The sequence below is a fragment of the Triticum urartu genome, chromosome 5, assembly GCF_003073215.2.
Source record: "Triticum urartu cultivar G1812 chromosome 5, Tu2.1, whole genome shotgun sequence".
Lineage (NCBI taxonomy): Eukaryota > Viridiplantae > Streptophyta > Magnoliopsida > Poales > Poaceae > Triticum > Triticum urartu.
This window is the reverse complement of record NC_053026.1, coordinates 602,784,772-602,806,499: the sequence shown is the minus strand read 5'-3', so window position 1 is coordinate 602,806,499 and position 21,728 is coordinate 602,784,772. Positions and strand designations below refer to the sequence as shown.

The window sequence follows — 21,728 nt, the reverse complement described above, 5'->3', positions numbered from 1 at the left end:
TATCATGATATAAGGAAATAAATAATAACTTTATTATTGCCTCTAGGGCATATTTCCTTCAGTATCCCACTTGCACTAGAGTCAATAATCTAGTTCACATCGCCATGTGATTTAATAACAATAGTTCACATCACCATGTGATTAACACCCATAGTTCACATCGACATGTGACCACACCCAAAGGATTTACTAGAGTCAATAATCTAGTTCACATCGCTATGTGATTAACACCCAAAGAGTACTGAGGTGTGATCATGTTTTGCTTGTGAGAGAAGTTTAGTCAACGGGTCTGCCACATTCAGATCCGTAAGTATTTTGCAAATTTCTATGTCAACAATGCTCTGCACAGAGCTACTCTAACTAATTGCTCCCACTTTCAATATGTATCTAGATTGAGATTTAGAGTCATCTGGATCAGTGTCAAAATTTGCATCGACGTAACCCTTTACGACGAACCTTTTGTCACTTCCATAATCGAGAAACATATCCTTATTCCACTAAGTATAATTTTGACCAATGTCCAGTGATCTACTCCTAGATCACTATTGTACTCCTTTGCCAAAGTCAGGGCAGGGTATACAATAGGTCTGGTACACATCATGGCATACTTTATAGAACCTATGGCTGAGGCATAGGGAATGACTTTCATTCTCTCTCTATCTTCTGCCGTGGTCGGGTTTTTGAGTCTTACTCAACTTTACACCTTGTAACACAGGCAAGAACTCCTTCTTTGACTGTTCCATTTTGAACTACTTCAAAATCTTGTCAAGGTATGTACTCATTGAAAAAACTTATCAAGCGTCTTGATCTATCTCTATAGATCTTGATGCTCAATATGTAAGCAGCTTCACCAAGGTCTTTCTTTGAAAAACTCCTTTCAAACATTCCTTTATGCTTTGCAGAATAATTCTACATCATCTCCGATCAACAATATGTCATACATATACTTATCAGAAATGTTGTAGTGCTCCCACTCACTTTCTTGTAAATACAGGCTTCACCGCAAGTCTGTATAAAACTATATTCTTTGATCAACTTATCAAAGCATATATTCCAACTCCGAGATGCTTGCACCAGTCCATAGATGGATCGCTAGAGCTTGCATATTTTGTTAGTACCTTTAGGATTGAAAAGACCTTCTGGTTGCATCATATACAACTCTTCTTTAATAAACCATTAAAGAATGCAGTTTTGTTTATCCATTTGCCAGATTTCATAAAATGCGGCAATTGCTAACATGATTCGGACAGACTTAAGCATAGATATAAGTGAGAAACTCTCATCATAGTCAACACCTTGAACTTGTCGAAAACCTTTTTGCGACAATTCTAGCTTTGTAGATAGTAACACTACTATCAGCATCCGTCTTCCTCTTGAAAATCCATTTAATCTCAATGGCTCGCCGATCAATGGGCAAGTCAATCAAAGTCCATACTTTGTTCTCATACATGGATCTCATCTCAGATTTCATGGCCTCAAGAAATTTCGCGGAATCTGGGCTCATCATCGCTCCTCATAGTTCGTAGGCTCGTCATGGTCAAGTAACATGACCTCCAGAACAGGATTACCATACCACTCTGGTGCGGATCTCACTCTGGTTTACCTACGGGGTTCGGTAGCAACTTGATCTGAAGTTACATGATCATCATCATTAGATTCCTCACTAATTGGTGTAGTAGTCACAGGAACATATTTCTATGATGAACTAGTTTCCAATAAGGGAGCAGGTACAGTTACCTCATCAAGTTATACTTTCCTCCCACTCACTTCTTTCGAGAGAAACTCCTTCTCTAGAAAGGATCCATTCTCAGCAACGAATAACTTGCCTTCAGATCTGTGATAGAAGGTGTACCCAACAGTTTCTTTTGGGTATCCTATGAAGATTTACTTCTCCAATTTGGGTTTGAGCTTATCATGTTGAAACTTTTTCACATAAGCATCGTAGTCCCAAACTTTAAGAAACGACAGCTTAGGTTTCTCGCCAAACCACAATTCGTACGGTGTCATCTCCACGGATTTAGATGGTGCCCTATTTAACGTGAATGTAGCTGTCTCTAATGCATAACCCCAAAACGATAGTGGTAGATCGGTAAGAGACATCAAAGATCGCACCATATCTAATAAAGCACGGTTACGACGTTCGGACACACCATTACACTGTGGTGTTCCAGGTGGCGTGAGTAGTGAAACTATTTCACATTGTTTTAACTAAATGCCAAACTCTTAACTCAACTATTTTACCTCTGCGATCATATCGTAGAAACTTTTATTTTCTTGTTACGATGATTCTCTACTTCACTCTGAAATTCTTTGAATTTTTCAAATGTTTCAGACTTGTGTTTTATTAAGTAGATATACCCATATCTTCTCAAATCATCTGTGAAGGTCAGAAAATAACGATACTTGCCGTGAGCCTTAACACTCATCGGACCGCATACATCAATATGTATTATTTCCAATAAGTCAGTTGCTCGCTCCATTGTTCCGGAGAATGGAGTCTTAGTCATCTTGCCCATGAGGCATGGTTCGCAAGCATCAACTGATTCATAATCAAGTGATTCCAAAAACCCATCAGCATGGATTTTCTTCATGCGCTTTACACCAATATGACCTAAACGACATTGCCACAAATAAGTTGCACTATCATTATTAACTTTGCATCTTTTGGCTTCAATATTATGAATATGTGTATCACTACGATCGAGATCCAACAAACCATTTTCATTGGGTGTATGACCATAGAAGGTTTTATTCGTGTAAACAGAACAACAATTATTCTCTAGTTTACATGAATAACCGTATTGCAATAAACATGATCCAATCATATTCATGCTCAATGCAAACACTAAATAACATTTATTTTAGGTTCAACACTAATCCCGAAAGTATAGGGAGTGTGCGATGATGATCATATCAATCTTGGAACCACTTCCAACACACATCGTCACTTCACCCTTAACTAGTCTCTGTTCATTCTGCAACTCCCGTTTCGAGTTACTACTCTTAGCAACTGAACCAGTATCAAATACCGAGGGGTTGCTACGAACACTAGTAAAATACACATCAATAATCTGTATATCAAATATACCTTCGTTCACTTTGCCATCCTTCTTATTCGCCAAATACTTGGGGCAGTTCTGCTTCCAGTGACCAGTCCCTTTGCAGTAGAAGCACTTAGTCTTAGGCTTAGGACCAGACTTGGGCTTCTTCACTTGAGCAGCAACTTGCTTGCCATTCTTCTTGAAGTTCCCTTTCTTTCCCTTTGCCCTTTTCTTGAAACTAGTGGTCTTGTTAATCATCAACACTTGATGCTCTTTCTTGATTTCTACCTTCATCGATTTCATCATCATGAAAATCTCAGGAATCTTTTTCATCATCCCTTGCATACTATAGTTCATCACGAAGTTCTACTAACTTGGTGATGGTGACTAGAGAATTCTGTCAATCACTATTTTATCTGGAAGATTAACTCCCACTTGATTCAAGAGATTGTAGTACCTAGACAATCTGAACACATGCTCACTGCTTGAGCTATTCTCCTCCATATTTTAGCTATAGCACTTGTTGGAGACTTCATATCTCTCAACTCGGGTATTTGCTTGAAATATTAACTTCAACTCCTAGAACATCCATATGATCCATGACGTTCAAAACGTCTTTGAAGTCCCGATTCTAAGTTGTTAAGCATGGTGCACTAAACTATTAAGTAGTCATCATATTGAGCTAGCCAAACGTTCATGACGTCTGCATCTGCTCCTGCAATAGGTCTGTCACCTAGCGGTGCATTAAGGACATAATTCTTCTATGCAGCAATGAGGATAAACCTCAGATCACAGATCCAATCCGCATCATTGCTACTAACATCTTTCAACTTAGTTTTCTCTAGGAACATATCAAAAATAAAACAGGGGAGCTAAACGCGAGCTATTGATCTACAACATAGATATGCTAATACTACCAGGACTAAATTCATGATAAATTAAAGTTCAATTAATCATATTACTTAAGAACTCCCACTTAGATAGACATCCCTCTAATCCTCTAAGTGATCACGTGATCCATATCAACTAAACCATGTCCGATCATCACGTGAGATGGAGTAGTTTCAATGGTGAACATCACTATGTTGATCATATCTACTATATGATTCACGCTCGACCTTTCACTCTCTGTGTTCCGAGGCCATATCTGTTATATGCTAGGCTCGTCAAGTTTAACCTGAGTATAACGCGTGTGCAACTGTTTTGCACCCGTTGTATTTGAACGTAGAGCCTATCACACCCGATCATCACGTCGTGTCTCAGCACGAAGAACTTTCGCAATGGTGCATACTCGGGGAGAACACTTGTACCTTGATAATTAGTGAGAGATCATCTTATAAAGCTACTGTCGAACTAGGCAAAATAATATGTATAAAAGATAAACATCACATGTAATAAAAAATATGTGACATGATATGGCCATCATCATCTTGTGCCTTTGATCTCCATCTCCAAAGCATCATCATGATTTCCATCGTCATCGGCATGACACCATGATCTCCATCATCTTGATTTATATCAATGTATCGTCACATGGTCGTCTCGCCAACTATTGCTCTTGCAACTATTGCCATCGCATAGCGATAAAGTAAAGTAATTATTTGGCGCTTGCATCTTATGCAATAGAGAGACAACCATAAGGCTTTTGCCAGTTGCCGATAACTTCAACAAAACATGACCATCTCATACAACAACTTATATCTCATCACGTCTTGACCATATCACATCACATCATGCCCTGCAAAAACAAGTTAGACGTCCTCTACTTTGTTGTTGCAAGTTTTACGTGGCTGCTATGGGCTGAGCAAGAACCGTTCTTACCTACGCATCAAAACCACAACGATAGTTTGTCAAGTTGGTGTTGTTTTAACCTTTGCAAGGACCGGGCGTAGCCACACTCGGTTCAACTAAAGTTGGAGAAACCGACACCCGCTAGTCACCTGTGTGCATAGCACGGCGGTAAAACCAGTCTCGCATAAGCGTACGCGTAATGTCAGTCCGGGCCGCTTCATCCAACAATACCGCCGAACCAAAGTGCGACATGCTGCTAAGCAGTATGACTTATATCGCCCACAACTCAGTTGTGTTCTACTCGTGCATATGACATCTACGCATAAAACCAAGCTCTGATGCCACTGTTGGGGAACGTAGTAATTTCAAAAAAAATTCCTACGCACACGCAAGATCATGGTGATGCATAGCAACAAGAGGGGAGAGTGTTGTCTACGTACCCTCGTAGACTGGCAACGGAAGCGTTGACACAATGTAGAGGAAGTAGTCGTACGTCTTCCCGATCCGACCGATCCAAGTACCGAACGTGCGGCACCTCCGAGTTCTGCACACGTTCAGCTCGATGACGTCCTGCGAACTCCGATCCAGCAGAGCTTCACGGGAGAGTTCTGTTAGGACGACGGTGTGATGACAGTGATGATGTTGCTACCGACGCAGGGCTTCGCCTAAGCACCGTTACAATATGACCGAGGTGGAATATGCTGGAGGGGGCACCGCACATGGCTGGGAGAGATCAACAGATCAACTTGTGTGTATAGAGGTTCCCCCCTGCCCCCCGTATATAAAGGAGCAAGGGGGGAGGCCGGTCGGCCCTCTATGGGCGCGCCAGGAGGAGGAGTCCTCCTCCTAGTAGGAGTAGGACTCCCCTTTCCTACTCCTACTAGGAGGATGAAAGGAAGGAGGAGAAGGAGAAGGAAGGAGAGGTAGGAAAAGGAGGAAAGGGGGCCGGCCCCCTAGTCCAATTCGGTTTGGGCTAGGGGGGCCGCGCACCCTGTCTCCTCTCTTCCACCAATTGGCCCATGAGGCCCATTACTTCTTCCTCGTATTCCCGTAACTCCCCGGTACCCCCAAAAATACCTGAATCACTCGGAACCTTTCCGATGTCCAAATATAGTCGTCCAATATATCGATCTTTACGTCTCGACCATTTAGAGACTCCTCGTCATGTCCCTGATCTCATCCGGGACTCTGAACTACCTTCGGTACATCAAATCACATAAACTCATAATACAATCGTCACCAAAACTTTAAGCGTGCGGACCCTACGGGTTCGAGAACTATGTAGACATAACCGAGACACATCTCCGGCCAATAACCAATAGCGGAACCTGGATGCTCATATTGGCTCCCACATATTCTACGAAGATCTTTATCGGTCAAATCGCATAACAACATACATTGTTCCCTTTGTCATCGGTATGTTACTTGCCCGAGATTTGATCGTCGGTATCTCAATACCTAGTTCAATCTCGTTACAGGCAAGTCTCTTTACTCGTTCCGTAATACATCATCCCGCAACTAACTCGTTAGTTTCAATGCTTGCAAGGCTTATAGTGATGTGCATTACCGAGTGGGCCCAGAGATACCTCTCCGACAATCGGAGTGACAAATGCTAATCTCGAAATACGCCAACCCAACAAGTACCTTCGAAGACACCTGTAGAGCACCTTTATAATCACCCAGTTACGTTGTGACGTTTGGTAGCACGCAAAGTGTTCCTCTGGTAAGCGGGAGTTGCATAATCTCATAGTCATAGGAACATGTATAAGTCATGAAGAAAGCAATAGCAACAAACTAAACGATCAAGTGCTATGCTAACGGAATGGTTCAAGTCAATCACATCATTATCCTTATGATGTGATCCCGTTAATCAAATGACAACTCATGTCTATGGTTAGGAAACATAACCATCTTTGATCAACGAGCTAGTCAAGTAGAGGCATACTAGTGACACTCTGTTTGTCTATGTATTCACACATGTATTATGTTTCCGGTTAATACAATTCTAGCATGAATAATAAACATTTATCATGATATAAGAAAATAAATAATAACTTTATTATTGCCTCTAGGGCATATTTCCTTCATCAACCCCGATGCCAGCTCTGCAAGAAACCTGGTCATGAAATGCTTGACTGTTGGCTTAAGAGAACTATGTGCCTGAAGAGCGCCATGTCCTTGCTGCCTTAAGAGAACAAGCAGGAGAAGGAGAAACCGTGTGGTACATTGACTCTGGTGCAACCGATCACATCATGGGTGAGCTTGAGAAGCTTGCAACTCGTGAAAGATATTACGGCGATGATCAAGTGAACACTGCTGCAACCGGTGGAGGTATGGACATATATCATATTGTTCATGCTTTCATTAATTCCCCTATCTCTAAATATGATCTTGTTCTTGAAGATGTCCTTCGTGTCTCTCTTATCAGCTGATAATAATGTCTTTTTTGAAACTCATCCAAAATATTTTTTCATCAAGGATCGGGCAATGAGGGAACTTCTTCATCACGATAGATGCATCAGTGGTCTCTACCCCATTACATCAAGGGTTCTTAGCTGCAAGCGCCATCATCAAGTTTACTCCGTCATCAAGCCTTCCTTGGCAAGATGGCATCAAAGATTAGGACATTCGTCTTCTGTTATAGTTGAGCAAGTAGTTAAAAAGACAATCTTCCATTGTCAGGTAGAGAAAATAGTGAGTCTGTTTGTGAAGCTTGTCAATGTGCCAAGAGTCACCAACTTCCCTACACGAAGTCTAGTAGTGTTTCTCATGCTCCTTTAGAGCTTATATTTAGTGATGTATGGGGTCATGCAAGAGATTCTTTTGGAAGAAAGAAATATTATGTTAGCTTCATTGATGATTATAGCAAGTTTACTTGGATATATCTCCTTAAACACAAATCTGAAGTTTTTGTTGTTTTTCAAGAATTTCAAAAGCTTGTTGAACGTCACTTCGACAGAAAAATCCTTGCAGTCCAAAGTGATTGGGGAGGGGAGTATGAAAAACTCAACTCCTTCTTTCGAAGTATATGCATTGAACATCATGTCTCTTGTCCTCATGCCCATCAATAGAACGGTTTTGCTGAGTGCAAACACCGTCACATTGTCGAAGTAGGGTTGTCACTACTTTCTCCTGCTTCTATGCCCCTCAAATATTGGGATGAGGCTTTTATTCCTGCCACATATCTTATAAATCGGCTTCTAGCAAGGTCATTGGTAATTCAACTCCTCTGGAGCGTCTATATCATCAAAAACCTAATTACAACTCCCTAAAAATATTTGGGTGTGCTTGTTATCCCAATCTTCGACCATACAATCGTCACAAACTCGATTTTCGGTCAACTCAGTGTGTTTTCATTGGCTATAGCAATCTTCACAAAAGCTACAAGTGTCTTGATGTTTCCATGGGGCGAGTCTATATCTCTCCTGATGTTGTTTTTAATGAAACTCTTTTCCCATTTGCTCAACTTCATCCTAATGCAGGCGCTCTTCTTCGTAAAAAATCTCCTTTCTTTCTGATCCTTTGACTTCTCCTGATCACGGGGGTGAATTAATTGAAACTGATCATGAGATTAGTCCATCCAAAAAAGATTCAGATGAAAGTAGTGCATCTAATGACAACAGTGCAATTTTCACGCATGATTTTATGTTTGCAGAACAGGACAAAAACGGATTGGATCCTATGAAGATTTGGCGCAGCGCAATAGCCTCCAGAACACGCGATCCAAAGAGGATCCTGCAGCAGCATCAGCGTCAGCAGCAAGCGGCCCCACTAGCCCAGGCGCGGGCCTGGATGCGGGCGGCCTCCGCGACTATCCAGCCGCCACGCGTGGGCTGGCCTGGCTCACGAGAGAAAGCCGACCGAGGCGGGCCCGTGCACGAGGCGGCCTACCGCACACCTAAGTGGGCGGTCTCAGTGGATGCCACGCAGAGTCCTCCTGTTGGGTCGCCCGATACGAGGTTGGTTACCTCTGCCGGCCTAGATTTCTCGGATCTGGAGCGCCAGGGCGGCTGATCCTCTCTGTGTAATGTGCTTGGATCTTCTGTGGCTCGCCCTACTGTCTCAGGATCTGCTACATCAGAGTGTGTGGTTTCGAAAGTAACAATTCTACTGCTACAGTTGTTGTGTCAAAAACATCTGCTAGCGTACCTGAGGTGTCTCAGCGAACTACCAGATCTCAGTCTGGGATATTCAAGCCGAAGGAATACAAAGATGGCACCATAAGGTATGACAAACGCAAGCATGCTTTTCTTACTAGTATTGGTGAACCAGAAAGTCTTAGTGATGCACTAGCACATAAAGAGTGGAAAGAAGCTATGGACGGAGAATATCTAGCACTTATGAAAAATAAAACTTGGCACTTAGTTCCACCAGGGAAAGGTAAAAATGTGATTGATTGCAAATGGGTTTACAAGATCAAAAAAAGGCAGATGGAAGCATAGATAGATACAAGGCTAGACTAGTTGCAAATGGGTTTAAACAAAGATTTGGGATTGATTATGAGCACACATTTAGCCCTGTTATTAAATCATCTACCATCAGACTTGTACTGACTATTGCTATTTCTAGAGGTTGGAGTTTACGATAGCTAGATGTACAGAACACGTTTCCTCATGGTGTTCTTGAGGAAGAAGTGTTCATGCGGCAACCACCAGGGTATGAAAACAAAAACACACCACATCATGTTTGCAAGTTAGATAAAGCTTTGTACGGATTAAAGCAGGCGCCTAGAGCCTGGTACTCAAGGTTAAGTACTCAGTTACAACGACTTGGGTTTACTCCATCAAAGGCAGATGCCTCACTATTCTTCTATAACAAAGGTAGTATAACAATATTTATTCTTGTTTATGTTGATGACATTATTGTTGCTAGTTCCAATCCAGATGCTACTACAAGTCTTCTTTGTGATCTTAATATGGAGTTTGCATTGAAGGATTTGGGCAACCTTCATTATTTCCTTGGTATTGAAGTGAAACAGGTGAAAGATGGAATACTTTTGACACGGGAAAAATATACTGCTGATATTATAAAAAGGATTGGACTGGAACACTGTAAACCTGTAAGTACACCACTCTCAACTTTAGAAAAACTTTCTCTTGAGGGAGGAGAGGTACTTGGTCCAGAGGATGCAACAAATTACAGAAGAATTGTTGGTGCACTTCAGTATTTGACTTTAACCCGTCCAGATATTTCATATTATGTGAATAAGGTATGTCAGTATTTGCATGCTCCTAGTACAGTTCATTGGACGGCTGTTAAGCGGATTGTGAGGTATATTAAGTATACAATGGGACTTGGAGTTAAAATTACTAAGTCACCATCTATGCTATTGAGTGCATATTCTGATAAAGATTGGGCAGGGTGTGTTGATGATAGAAGGTCCACAGGTGGATTTGTTGTATTCTTGGGATCAAATCTTATATCATGGAGTACAAGAAAACAGGCTACTGTCTCTAGATCTAGTACTAAAGCAGAGTATAAAGCACTGGCAAATGCAACTGCTGAAGTCATGTGGATTCAGACTCTGCTATGTGAACTTGGAATAAAAGTTCCACAAGCTGTAAGGTTATGGTGTGACAACATTGGTGCAACCTACCTTTCAGCAAATACTGTTTTCCATGCACGAATAAAACATATAGAAGTTGATTTCCATTTTGTCAGAGAACGGGTGGCTCAAAAGCTACTTGACATCAGGTTTATTCCAACAGGAGATCAACTTGCTGATGGGTTTACTGAGCCACTTTCCACGAGGAGGATGAACGTGTTCATATACAATCTAAATCTTGACAGAGTTCCATAGGTCTAGATTGAGGGAGGATGTTAGATAGATAGGTAGAGATATATGTTGTATTCGAACTTCTATCTCTTCTCCCTCTCATGTAATCTTCCGTCTCTCTCTCTCTCTCTCTCTCGTGTAATCTTGGAGAGTCCTAGCGACCTCCTAAACTTGTAACCCACGGTAAACTCTCAATATATACAGCGGCCCGAGACCAAAGGGCTAAAATGCTTCCTCGAATCTTTACAGCTTGGTGTCACTAGGGCTTCCGAAGGCGGCGACTTCTCAGGCATGATGACAGGCGGGGAAGGGCTTTCCATCAATGGGTGTACCATAAGGCCACTATCGAGGTGGATGAGGTAGGCACCGTGGCCGCCGCTGCCACGGCCATCGTTGGGTTTGGTAGTGCAGGACCGGGCCATGGGGTAGATTTTGTGGCAGATCGGCCTTTCTTATTTGCCGTGGTAGAGAAGGGGACAGACGCAGTGTTGTTCCTTGGTCACGTGGCTAATCCTCTAGCTCACTAAATGAATAAATAATTATTTTATAAAATGTGGAATCCTTTGATTGTCGAATGAATTATCTATGAATTATTGTAACATTGTCCGTCGGTCATGTGATTAATCGTGCCACCTGATGCGGAAGACATGCCACAACGCTGTGTCTCACGAACCATTATGCCATATCGGCAAAAAGTGAGACCCATTTGTCATGAACATGCTCAAAATACTCGCACCCACCGACCAAGGGTTTACGCAAAAAAAAACTATACAATAGTGTTATTGCCAGAAAATTTCATAAAGTCACGTTTTCCGATCGTACTTCGTTAATGAATCAATCAGCCCAAAAAACAATTTTGGGAGGATTCTGCGCGTAATTGGAATATTTTGGTTTTCTTTTCATAGAATTCATTTGTACTCTATTTTGATGGAAAAAAATCCATCCACTCAAACCTCTTGCCAAAATTTTGTTTGTTTGTCTGAGCTATCAAATTCATTTCTATCCAAATTTCTGTAGTTTTGTAATCCTACAGAATACAAAAGGACATGTTACTCTACTCCAGCATTTTTCCTATTCATGTATTTTGAAAATCCGGCAAATCAAAGAGGGCATCATCTAACTACGTCAGATAAAGAGAACCAAACATGGCGCAAATTTTCTGTACAACAACAAAACAATGATAGGTGATGATATATACAAAAACTAGCTAGCCCGGTTACGAACACTCCTGGATCTAAATCGTGTGTTCGTGATATTTTTTTGAGTGAAGTGCATCAAAGGTCCTCAAACTATTTAAAAGGTGTTACGTAGGTCCTCGAACTATGAAAAGGGTCATTCAGGTCCTCAAAGTGCAATATGCGTGTCATCCAAGCCCTCGAACTATTTTAGCGGTGTCATGTAGGTCCTTAAACTATTTCAAATGTGTCACATACGTACACACTTATTGCACTTCAAGGATTTTTGAGGACCTGGATGACACTTTTCATAGTTCGAGGACCTATGTGACACCTTCAAAATAGTTCGAGGACCTAGGGTGCACTTCACTCTATTTTTTTATGTGTTTGATCCGCGAAATTGAACACTGTCTGTTAGTCAGGACTCTAGAGTTTAGACTCATACAAAAACGCTGAAGGCGATAACTTGTGCGTTGAGGGTAAAAACTATCAAGAGGAAAGGTTTCAACTATAAGATGTTCACGGAAGGTAAGGCTACAATGTCACATAGTAATAGCTACTGAATTGTGACATATGTGAGCTAAACAAAGATAATGCATGGTTCGGTGCATTCTCATCGTGGCCAAAATAGAACCTAACTTTTTTTAAGCTGATGTCCTTGGGCACTTTATTCAATAGGCGAAAGCATGTCTGACTGCACACACTCAATTAGGCAGCCAAGGATTACATCGAAAACCTGAGAAGTAATAGAAATGGCTAAAGCATGCATAGCTAAGCGGTGAGCCACCGAATTACTGAATTAGTGAGACGACTTGAGAACCGCAGCTCATAAGCCTGGAACAAAGCACTGACTTCTTTCATCTCCCTTAGAATATGGACGCCGATTGATTTCTGGGATGACTCCCAGAGTCGTCGGACTTCCTGACATGTTTCAAGCACCACCCTACGTAGCCCATGTCATGTGCCAAACTAGAACCAAACTAGACACACTTTAATTCTACACATGAAGAAGAAGAAGAGTCCACGACCATGCAGTGAAGAAGAAGAAGAAGAATCCGCGACCATGCAGGTTTGTACCCTGAAGATTTGTCTGTAAAAATTTCATTAAGTCAAATTTGTACCGGGAAGAAGAAGAAGAGTCCGCGGCCATGCAGTTTCAAGCCACGTCAAAGTTTGAGCAATACCCCACAACTTTAAAATGGCCAAAATGGTGTTATTCATTGGAGAGAAATCGTGAAATTGGACCATCGAAAGGGTGATGAAAATTAACCCAAACAGAATGGATAAGAAAAAGGGAAATAAATAACATGCAATAAGTAAATATAAATGAAATGCACCACATTATAAATCATTTTTTGCACTACAAAATAGGTTTGCAAAAAATCGAGTACATGTAAGCCGAGTGCCGTTTATGGGGTACTTGCCTTACATCTAGCTCCACCATGGAGCTGCCTGCGGTCTACATGATGTCCACGTGGAAACAATAGTTGCCGATCCCTAACTCTAAGCCGAGTACATTTGTTCTATGTGCCGAGTATTGTACACAAGCCGAGAACCTTTTTTGCACCCACTCAACTTATTTGGACACAAGCCGAGTCGCTTTTTTTGCCGTGTGTTTGCCATTCCATACTCGGCATACGTGAATGTAAGTCGAGTACCCGTGTATCTGCACTCGACTTACGGCCTGCCATACAGCAACGTGTGACTTCCCTATAGTGAATACTATCATAGTAGGGGGCTGCCAAAGTAATTTTACATGTCCTTGACGTTTATGTGACCTTATCTCAGCAGGCAAGATTAATGCATGGCTGTGTGTTAGACGTGATAGGTTGTCCTACCGTATATACATATGAAGATGCCACAGGCGACGTCCTGCCTTCTCTAAACGACAGCGACGCCAGGGGTCCTCGTCCTCTCCGTCTGCCGCTCCAGTGGCGGTGTCGAGATATAGATATAGCATATATATTTCTTGTACAACAAGCCCTCCTCCTTTCATGTATAATAGAGGACGTGGCTTCTCTATGTATCTATATATATGTGCATATTGCACCTGATTAATATATCGTGAGTTGCATAATATTCTACATGGTATAGAGCCTCTACGATCCCCTGCCCTAGCTGCGTCGCCGCCGCTTCCTAGCCGCTGCTGCTAGTTTCTCTCGCACGCCCGCGTCGCTGATTCAATCGCCGCCGCCGTGCTGCCCTCGCGCGAGTCATGCCCCTCCCACCACTTCTGCTCCCTCGATCGCCCCTGCCTACTCGCGCTCGCCCCGCATCGCTAGCCCTGACCTCCCATTGCTTCCGCTCCCTCGCTAGCACCCCTGCCTACTTGCGCTCGCTCCTGCCTCATCCCGATCACCCCTGCCCACTACGCCGCTCGCCCCGCACGTCTGCTCACCCGCCGCTAGCCGCTTTTCCTTCAGCTGCTCGTTGGCCACCCAAACCCTAACCCTACCCAGCCACCTCCGAACCCGCTGCCATGTCTGGTTCCGATCTCTCCCACCGATCCGCCGCCTCCACTCCTCCAGCCGTGCGTCCACCAAACCCCTTCGACTCCTCCGCCGGCTCCTCCGCTGCCACTCTACCAGATCCTGCCTACATCCGCGATGTTCCCATCGAACGCCGCGTCCTGGTCATTCTCTCCCACAAAGAGGCGAACTTTTATGCGTGGAAGACGTACTTCAATCTTCTCTTTCGTGAGTATAACCTGCAGGATCACATTGACGGCACCGCCAACCTCTTCGTCCTCAACCGCGACGCCGACTGGCTGGCGATCGACGCCACCATCATCAGGTGGCTCTTCCTCACCGTGTCCAAGGACATCTTTCACACCGTCGTTGGCGACAAGGACGATGCATGCACGGTGTGGAACAAGATCGTCGGCCTCTTCACCGACAACAAGCTCCAACGGATCGTCTTTCTGCAGCAGGAGTTTTTCGGGTGTCACCAAAATGACTCCTCCGTCGATGACTGCTGCATGCGCCTCAAGACCCTCTCCGACGAGCTCAACAACATCAGCTTCAAAGTGGGCGACGAGTTGCTCCTCTCCACCCTCACCGCCGGCCTCAATGAGGACCTCGGCAACGCCGCCTCCAACCTCACCCTCATGGCGAACCCCACCTACGAGCGCGCGATGGCATATCTCCGTCTCGAGGAACGCCGGTTGGAGCATCTTCGCTCCCGTGTCGTTCACACTGCCTTCGTCGCCGGCTACGCGCGCGGTGGGCCCGCACCCGCGGGCGCACCTCCAGGCTTTCCGCCGCCATTTCCCTACGCCTCGGCCTGCGGCTCCACCTACGCCGCCCGCCGTCTACGGCGCTCTGTATCAACAGCGGCCCCCGGCTCTTCCCCAACACCCGCCGACGCCGCAGCAGCAGCAACAGCAGCAGCCGCGCCAGCGGCGCCTTGGCCGCAGCAAAGGCCAGCAGCAGCAGCAACAGCCGCGCGCTGGGCCTCCTCAGCAGCAGCCGACGCCACCTTGGGGGGGCGGCCACAACCCCTGGACAGGAGTCGTGCACGCCTACACCATGCCCGTGCCCCGCCCCCCTGCTCCGAGCCTCCTAGGGCCCGGACCCTCCGGCCATCAGGCCTTCTTCGTGGGCCAACACTCGGGCCAGGTGCTCCGCCGACCTACTACTTCCCCGCTCCGGTTAGCTATGGTGGGCCGAACCCTAGCGCTGGGGTGACCGGCTACTCGGGCTACCCTACGCCGGTCTCCTATGACCCGGCTCTCCTCGCTGCACTTCATCAACAGCCTCCGGCCGGTGCTTATTCCGGAGGTGGCGACTGGTTTATGGACACCGGTGCATCATCACATATGGCCGCTTATCCGGGTAATCTCTCTTCTGCGTCTCCCATCAACACCTCTTCTCGTATCATTGTCGGTAATGGTGCCGGTCTTCCTATTACTCATGTCGGTTCCACTAGTTTTCCTTCCACCTCTAGGCCACTCTTTCTCAATAATGTTCTTGTGTCTCCTGAACTTATTCAAAACTTAGTCTTTGTTCGCAAACTTTCTCGTGATAACTCTATAACTGTGGAATTTGACGAAGTTAGTTTCTCTGTTAAGGACGCCCTCACCCGGATGGTTCTTCACCACTGTGACAGCCCTGGCAATATGTACTCCGTCCAGCCTTCATCATCTACATCTGCTGGACCAGTTGCTCTTTCTGCCGGCGTCGATCTTTGGCACGCCCGTCTTGGTCATCCTAGCTCCAATGCACTTCGTCAAATAATTAGAGATTTTTCTTTTACATGTAATAAAACGGATGCACACTCTTGTCACGCATGCCGTCTGGGCAAACATGGTCGTCTTCCTTTTAGTTCTTCATCCACAATTGCATCGTTACCTTTTGAGTTAATCCATAGTGATGTTTGGACCTCTCCCGTTGCTAGTAATACTGGTTTTTCATATTATCTTGTTATCTTAGATGATTATTCTCACTTTGTATGGACCTTTCCATTACGTAAGAAGTCCGAAGTTGCTGCCACTCTCACTGCCTTCTACTCTTACGTGTCTACTCAATTTGGTCGTCCCATTCTTGCTTTGCAAACTGACAACAGGAAAGAATTTGACAACACCACCATTCGCAACCTTCTTCCCACCCATGGCACAATTTTCCGACTCACATGTCCTTACACTTCTCAGTAGAATGGTCGGGCTGAACGCATCCTCTGCACTCTTAACGATTGCGTCCGTACCATCTTATTCCATGCTTACATGCCTCCCCGTTTCTGGCCCGATGCTCTTGCTACTGCCACCCTCCTCATTAACCTACGTCCGTGTCGCACCCGTTGGAATTTTACACCACATCACCTTCTCTTTGGGTCTCCACCCTCATATGACGGTCTTCGTATTTTTGGTTATCTCTATTATCCCAGTACTATCGCCACATCTCCTCATAAACTTGCTCCTCGCTCCCTCCCGTGTGTCTTTCTCGGTTACCCGGCTAACACCAAGGGCTATAGGTGCTATGATCCGGTCTCTCACCGTGTCATCACCTCCCGGCATGTTTATTTCGACGAGTGTTCTTTTCCGTTTAAACAGGAACAACAGGCGACTTCTCCTTCGGTGCCCGGCCCCTCCTTGGCCGACTCTGTCCGCCTCGGCTCTCTGCCGTGGCGTGGTGCTCCTCCTGGCCGTTCGGTGTTACGGCTGCCGTCTGCTGCCTTGCCAGCCTCGCCGGCATCTCCACCGACCTCGCCGGCTTCGACGGCGTCTACACCAACCTCGCCGGCATCTACACCGACCTCACCGGCCTCGCCGGACTCGCCGGCTCCTTCGCCGGCCTCTGCGGCGGCCTCTGAAGTGGCGGGCTCGCCGGTCCCCTCACCCGGCTCCACGGCCACACGACTGGTTGCGCCGGCTTCTGCCGGGGCCTCTTCGCCCGGCCCGCCTTCGGCTTCTCCGGCTACTGGAGACGGGTCCACCGGGGCCACCGTGGTCCAACCACTCGCCGGCCCCGTCACCCGGTCCCGCTTGGGTGTCTACCGACCGAGTAATCGGTACTCCTCGGAGGAGTATACCTATGTGGCTTCGACGTCCACGTCATCACCGTCGCCTCTGCCGACCTCCGCCCGTACCGCGCTTCGCGACCCTTTGTGGTTTGCCGCGATGAAGGAGGAATTCGACGCTTTGCAGCGCAATCATACTTGGCAGCTTGTCCCACGTCCCCCTCATGCCAACATCATTACCGGGAAGTGGGTTTTCAAGCACTAGTTTCATCCTGATGGCACCCACGACCGCCATAAGGCGTGTTGGGTCGTTCATGGTTTTTGTTAGCGCGCCGGTGTCGACTTCACAGATACCTTTGCCCCGGTAGTCAAACCCGGGACAATTCGGACTGTTCTTCAGCTTGCGGTCTCTCGCTCTTGGCCAGTGCATCAGATGGACGTCTCTAATGCTTTTCTTCATGGTCATCTTGAGGAGCAAGTGTTCTGTCAGCAGCCTACGGGATTCATCGACGAGTCTTCTCCAGATCATGTGTGCTTGCTCTCCCGGTCGTTATATGGGCTTAAGTAGGCTCCTCGCGCGTGGTACCAGCGCATTGCTGCGTTCCTTCATCAGCTTGGATTCCGCTCCACTCGCTCCGATGCTTCACTGTTTGTCTACCACCAGGGTGATGCCACTGCTTTTCTACTGCTCTATGTCGACGATATCATCTTGACAACATGCTCAACTGCTCTTCTTCGACAGCTCACTGATCGTCTTCGTGCTGAGTTCGCCATCAAGGACTTAGGTCCTCTACACTATTTCCTCGGGGTCGAGGTTATTCGTCGAGCCGATGGCTTCTTTCTTCACCAGCGCAAGTATGCTCATGAGCTTCTGGACCGTGCCGGGATGCTTAACTGCAAACCGGCTGCCACGCCTGCTGACACGAAGGCCAAGCTCTCTGCCACAGATGGTTCTCCCGCTTCCGATGCTCCGTTCTACCAGTCGATTGTTGGTGCACTTCAGTACCTTACTCTTACCCGCCCGGAGCTTCAATATGCCGTGCAGCAGGTGTGCCTTCATATGCATGCTCCTCGTGATGCCCACTGGACCGCGGTCAAGCGCATTCTTCACTATATCCGCGGCACTTTGGATCTCGGGTTGTCACTTCAGGCGTCGACCTCTTTGGACTTGATTGCTTACTCTGATGCTGACTGGGCTGGCTGCCCCGACACGCGCCGCTCGACATCCGGCTATTGTGTCTATCTTGGGCCATCACTCATCTCCTAGTCGTCCAAGCGGCAGCCCGTTGTCTCCCGCTCCAGCGCTGAAGCGGAGTATCGCGTCGTCGCCAACGTCGTTGCTGAGTGTTCCTGGCTTCGTCAACTTCTCCATGAGCTCTTGTCTCCGGTTGATAAGGCCACGATTGTCTATTGCGACAACGTCTCCGCGGTCTACCTCTCCACCAACCCGGTTCATCATCGACGCACCAAGCACATTGAGATTGATATCCACTTTGTTCGGGAGCAGGTTTCTCTTGGTCATGTACACGTGCTACATGTCCCTACCTCCCAACAGTTTGCTGACATCATGACCAAGGCCTTGTCTACTGCATCCTTTGAGGAGTATCGTTCCAGTCTTTGCATCGACCATGGTGCCGCTTCGACTGCAGGGGGTGTTGAGATATAGATATATCATGTATATTTCTTGTACAACAAGCCCTCCTCCTTCCATGTATTTCCATGTATAGTAGAGGACGTGGCTTCCCTATGTATCTATATATATGTGCATATTGCACCCGATCAATATATCGTGAGTTGCATAATATTCTACAGGCGGGAGCGGCCAAGGACGCGGTCATCATCTTGGTACGTAGATAGGATAGGCATAGTTTTCTGTCAGAGGTACTGCATCAATGGTGGAGACGGCACCGCGACGGAATAATCTGCTTCTACTCTTCCTCCATCTCGGTGATGTTCTAATGGGCGGCACCGAGGAGCAGGTGGATCGGTCTTCTTGCCGGTCTCTAGCTTTGGTGAGATTTGTGTCTGATGGTCAACGCACGACACCCTCCTTGGTGGCGTTGGTACCGACCGTTGCGGTTGTGTTTGGTGTTTTGCAGTGGGGTGCATGGATGACGGCAAGCAGTGACATTCATTTTCTTCAAGCACGTCCGATGTAGTTGACAGCTCTGGGATCTAGCGGACACAGGAAGAACCCCGGCCGACGTGCCACAAAGTCTCGGTCTCATCGCTTGCGGCGGTCCGGTTCATCGGCTCGAAAAGCATCCTTATATGTGAAGGTGCTCCTACAGGTGTGGGTATAACGGCAACTCCCCTCTTTCTTCAGTGTTGCCTCGGTGACTGTGGAAGATGAAGGTGGACGACGTTTCGGCATGGCACAAGATTCTGCCGGAGTGAAATTTTAGTTTTACTTCTTGTAGAGTCTTTGATGTAAAATTGCAATACATTTATGTATGTCTCTTGTGGTGATTTAATCTTTGTAATCCGTTTTTCTCATGAAATATATGTGGGTACTCCAGTACAGATGAATCGTGGAGGAAGTTGACGTCCGGAAGGAAGCGAGAAGCCGCTCAAGTCGGTCAAGTTTTTCCTTTCAAGGATATAAGTCGGTTAAGTATTTTTAGGGAAGGGTTAAGTCGGTTAAGTGATGTTTCCATAAATAAATTGATAAATAAATTGCACCTAACCCTAACCCCTGCCCGCCGCCTGTCTCCTGATTCCGGTCTGAATCTGATCGTCTTCAACATCTGATCGAGCTGTGATCCCTTCTGAATCTTACCGCGAAGGCGCGACCAAGCACACGGCCAAGCGCAGCGATTCCGATGTCGCCCATCGGGAGGTTCGTGCTCTTCTTGACCCTGTTTGCTGCATGGCGCCTCCGCTCGACCTTGTTCGCCGAGGCGCCTCCAGCTCCTGGTGTCGACTCCGCGTCCGCGATCGGGAACGCATCGTGCGTGGCCCTTGCCAGGGAGGCCGGCGTCCGGGCGGAAGGTGGCACCGGGCGCAACTTCGTCATCTCGCTGCTGTCCATCCACGCGGCGCTCGCGATGGTGGCCGCCGGCGCGCGGGGCGACACGCTTAGAGAGCTCCTGGGGTTCCTTGGGTCGTCTTCGCTCGACGCGCTACACCGCGCGGCGGCGACCGAGCTCGTCGGCAGGCTCAACGGCATAGCGCAGACGTCCTTCGCCAGCGGCGTGTGGGTCGACCGGAGGTGGGCGCTAAGGCCAGAGTTCACGGCCACCATCGCGTCGCGGTACAACGGCACGGCGGAATCCGTGGACTTCGTGTCGGGGGCCGAGCAGGCGAGGCAGCGCGTGAACGCCTTCGTGGCGGACGCGACCAACAAGCAAATCCTCGAAGTCCTGCGTCCGGGCTCCGTCAACTCCGGCACGGCAGTCGTCCTCGCCAACGCGCTCTACTTCAAAGGGGCGTGGACTCAGCCGTTCGATGTCTCTACCGCGCCGTTCCACATCCCAGGCGGCACCACCGTGCGCGTGCCATCCATGACGACAAGCGAGTCACAGCACATCGCGGTCTACCCAGGCTTCAGGGCCCTCAAGCTGCCGTACAAGAACGGCGTGCAGCAGCAAGCTGAATTCTACATGCTTATCCTACTACCGGACAGGGACACTGTCAGTCTTGCCGATCTGTACGACAAGGCCGTGTCTACGCCGGAATTTTTCAAGACGCACACACCAACAGGGAAGGTTCCAGTCGGGCGGTTCATGGTCCCCAAGTTCAAGTTCACATCCGAGTTTGAAGCGTCATCCGACATGCGGAAGCATGGTGTCACTAGAGCTTTCGAAAGCGGCGGCTTCTCTGGCATGGTGACTAGCGGGGATAAGGGGCTTGCCATCACCACGGTGCACCATAAGGCCACTGTCGAGGTGGACGAGGTAGGCACGGTGGCCGCCGCTGCCACGGCCGTCGTAATCGGGTTTGGTAGTGCGGGTCCAAGGGCACCACAGGATCTGGTCGATTTTGTGGCGAATCGGCCTTTCTTATTTGCCGTGGTAGAGGAGGGGACAGACGCAGTGTTGTTTCTTGGTCATGTGGCTAATCCTCTAGCTCATTAATAAATGAATAAATAATTATTATGTAAGTTTGTTCGCCGGTCATGTGATTAATCGTGCCACCACCGTCGTGATGCGCAGGACATGCCACAATGCTATCTCTCGCGACCGTTAGGCCATATCGGCAAAAAGTGGAACCCATGTGTCATCAATGTGCTCAATATTCTCATCCGCCGATCAGTGGTTTAGGCAAAAAGTTTACCGTAAACATACTGTTTTTGCCAAACAAAATCGTAGAGTCAGCCTTCAATGTGGTGGTTTTATGTTGTTAACTCGATGAGGACTAACGTTGTCGCTGAGATGTAAACTTTTCTTATAGATCTCCACATGATCTAAAGATGACAAAACAAAAATTATATGCAATGTTATGTGTTGTTTCTCGGTTAGTATACAAACCCCATTAAAGATGTCTTACTAC

General features: G+C 46.8%; 1 protein-coding gene across 1 annotated transcript; it reads left to right on the top strand.

Moving 5' to 3' along the window:
- The first annotated feature begins 20,059 nt into the window (after positions 1 to 20,059).
- Positions 20,060 to 21,313, top strand: LOC125506246 (putative serpin-Z12). Its single transcript, XM_048671103.1, has one exon. It carries the CDS (start codon positions 20,060 to 20,062, stop codon positions 21,311 to 21,313), a length of 1,254 nt encoding a protein of 417 aa, XP_048527060.1.
- Positions 21,314 to 21,728: the final 415 nt, after the last annotated feature.